Source organism: Rhodamnia argentea, chromosome 3 (assembly GCF_020921035.1).
Source record: "Rhodamnia argentea isolate NSW1041297 chromosome 3, ASM2092103v1, whole genome shotgun sequence".
Taxonomy (NCBI): Eukaryota; Viridiplantae; Streptophyta; class Magnoliopsida; order Myrtales; family Myrtaceae; genus Rhodamnia; species Rhodamnia argentea.
In genome coordinates this window covers 16,965,456-16,968,896 of record NC_063152.1, presented here as the reverse complement: position 1 = coordinate 16,968,896, position 3,441 = coordinate 16,965,456, and the positions used below count along the sequence as shown (strand labels likewise).

At 43.1% G+C, this 3,441-nt stretch overlaps 1 protein-coding gene across 1 annotated transcript; it reads right to left on the bottom strand.

The window, feature by feature from the left end:
- Positions 1 to 1,388: 1,388 nt before the first annotated feature.
- On the bottom strand, positions 1,389 to 3,441 carry LOC125314116 (probable BOI-related E3 ubiquitin-protein ligase 3). Its single transcript, XM_048275591.1, has 4 exons — positions 3,406 to 3,441; positions 2,551 to 2,775; positions 2,272 to 2,406; positions 1,389 to 2,102 (listed from the first exon to the last, which is right to left on the bottom strand). Exons 1-4 carry the CDS (start codon positions 3,439 to 3,441, stop codon positions 1,569 to 1,571), a joined length of 930 nt encoding a protein of 309 aa, XP_048131548.1. The 3' UTR covers positions 1,389 to 1,568.

Sequence of the window (3,441 nt, the reverse complement as noted above, 5' to 3'; positions counted from 1 at the left end):
TGCACCATATATTAACGCGGACATCGTGTAAATTAGGTGAAACAAAAGCTTGCAATAAAGGCCTCTACCATGGTGGGACAGCGCTTTTATTATCAATTAGGGTTTGAGAAATTGATTAGCTTAATGGGTGTCTTTTTCAGACAAAGCACTTATCATGTGAAGTCCAAATTACCCCACGGAAAACGAGCATGTGAAGCTACTATTTCTGATTTTAAGTTTGATATGATTAAGGTTGTTCAACCACAGTGAATAATCAAACCGGGAAATCGGGGAACAAAGTTATGTTTTTTCCCTAATTAAGGAAATTATTTTAGATTTAGTACTTTATCAATTATTTGGGAGAGATTAGGTTACAGTCGAGAATTATTAAAATTGAGAGAGAGAGAGAGAGAGGCTTAGTTATTTTAGGGCATTGGTTTAATTGTTAAGAAAACTTTGTATTTAGATACTTTTTTTTTCAATTTAAATATCTCCATTAGGGTCGATATGTGCACTTAAAAGGGTCAAAGCCACAATTGTAGTGTTCTCAAAAACTACGGTAAGAATTCTTTAAGATAATGTCTCTAAATTAAAATCTGACAATATCGATCGATTTGAAAGAAGATGTCCGCTGAAGTCGACAATGGTAACTGCCCATTTGCTCCCATGCGAAAAGTGCCCATACTTGCAAGATGCCCCAAAATTGACGGGTCAGGAACATTTAGCAATGGAGAAAGTGTTTCATAAATTGATTGCGTGGCTAATGTGGGAGATAAATTCAAATCTATCGCATCCATATATGTAAGGGCTAATTGGGTTAAGCTTTTTGCAAAATGTCAGAATGATTTTCCATCTAGATTTAAAATATTACTCGAAATGTAAAAACTATTATTAAAAAAAAGTATATGTGTATCGATATTTCTATCACAAGGAGAAGAAAAGTGATGGAAAGAGCTCTTCTTTATATTCTCGATATCGACTACGTAATCCATTATACTATGAACTTAATAACAATTTACTGCCCCCGTTACCAAAGAATGTCATCGGTTATCGAAAAATCACCGTCTTTCCGGACTACTATTCGCAAATTTGCATGACCAAATTTCAAAATTTTACGGTAAAGACCTAACCAGTTAGAAGATTGAAGAATAATAGAGTAAGCAAGAATATTTTTCTCTAAATTTTTGGAAGACTAACCCACAAAAGAAAAAAGATTTGAAATTATATTCGAGCACAATAGAGAAATTAATAAGGAGATTAAAAGGGCAACAATTTGCGCATCATCAATTAATAGTTTCCTATGACCAAAAAAAAAATTAATAGTTTCCAAAAGACGAAAATAGGGACGCTATTATTAAAAGAAAAAAAAAACATTTATCATTGTATTGTATTTACACAAAAATGGAAAAAAAGCATCCCTCTCGATGGCTTTCCCCATTACTCTCCAACTAAAAAGATATCAAAGAATCACCTTATCCAAAAAAAAAAAAAAAACTATTTTCTTTCCTCCCCCTTATTCTTTCCTTTTTCCCCTTTTCGCCCCTAATTTCTCTCCTTTTCACCTTTCCAGCCCAGGCCGCTTCCGACCGTTACGACGACGACGACGACGACGACAGATTCGCGTGCACGCTCGCCGTGACCCCGGAGCCGCACGCCGGACAGTCGCGGTGGCTGGGCCCGCACGCCACGCACAGGCACAGGTGCCTGCACGGCAGCAGCACCACCCGCGACTCCCTCTGCCCGAACGCCCCGCACCACCGCCACCCCCTCCCCGATTCCGCCGCCGCATCGCCGCAGTCCGCTCCCGCCCTCCCGGGATCGTTGCTCCCGCAGCAGGACTCCGCGTCGTCGACCCCGCCGCCGCCGCGGGCGAGGGCGTGCTCGAGGTCGGAGCGGAGGGAGTTGGCGGCGGCCTCGTTGGTCTGGGCGAGGCCCCGCCAGATCTGGTTCTCCGCCGCCAGGAACTTCACTTTTTCTTGGAGCAGCAAATTCGATTTCCAGATTTTCCGGATTTCTGTGTCTTTTTCCTTGAGTTTTCTGGCGACCGAGTCGTGGATCGACAAGAGCAGCGCTTCGTATTGCTGCTTCACTCTCACTTCTACTTCCAACATCAACATCTGTGTCTGACGACATGTCAAGAACAAGAAAACTACTTGTCAGGAGATTCGATCTAACTTTTCTTACTGGAGACAAACAGAATCGACATTGTTAATCTTTCTGGGTTTTGTTTGTGGAGATCTCAAAACAAACAAGTAACAATCGTAATTGATCCATCAAAGACCTATCACTTACATGTTGGGAAATCAAACGGTCGATCTCCAATTGGTGCCGTTGGATCTCGAACGCGACATCGTGCCCCAGAAACGGCGACGCCAGGCTCATCTTGTGACGAGTAATCTCAGAGTCGCTTCTGTTTCTTGGCTTTCGCTTAGAGAGAGAGAATCACAGAGAGAGAGTTTCAGAGGAAGAGCATGAAGAAGAAGAAGAGGGAGTTGGGAAACCAAGAAGAGTGTGTGCGAGCTGTGAGGGGGAGTTTGGCTTTTATTTTGAGCTTTTCCGACCGTTACGAACGATGACCGACTCACGGGCACGCTCGCCATGACCGCCGAACCGCACGCCGGGCAGTCCTGGCGGCTCGGCTCTTACGCCGCGCACAGGCACAGCAGCCCGGACGGCAGCAGCACCATCCCCGACCCCTCTCCCCGCACGCCCTCCGCCGCCGCCGCCGCTGCCTCCGCCAGACGCCGCAGCAGGACTACGCGTCGTCGTCCCCGCCGCTGCGGGCCAGATCTGGTTCTACATCAACAGGAAGCAGCCGATTCAATTACCCCATGAAGGAGAATCCTGAAAATTCTCGCAAAATGGGTATGCCGTGTGTAACGTCTCTCTCTATCTCCCTCAAAACCCCACCACCATCCGACCACCATCCAAGTGCATAGAGAAGGGATAAATCTTTGGACGAAGGAAAATAAATAAATAAATAAAGGTATGTTCACTAAAAGTCCTAAAATTTACTGCGAAAGTCTATTAAGTCCTAAAATTTACAAAAAGTACAATCGACTCCTAAAATTTGTCAAATTGATGCAATCGAGTCCTTCCGTTATTTTCGAACAATTTGGTTAACAAAAAATACCAATGTGACTTTTTTAAATATTTTTTCTATCATACGTGGCAATGACGTCGCTCGTAGATGTTGTTATGGTCCAATCTGATTTTCAATATATTTTTTATCTAAATTAACTTAAAAATAAGCTAATTTTTTTAAACAACGGCAGCCGTCGCCCAAATCGAGCAAAGGGCCAACGAGCCCTCTCCATTGGTCGGCAATCTTGGGACAGAAGCAATGTGGGCTTCATTTGGTTCTTCTTATGCTTTTTTTTAGCGTATTTTTGAATTAATTTAAGTAAAAATTATATTGAAAATCACATTTGGGCCAAAACTACGTTGTTTTAGCCACGCCAT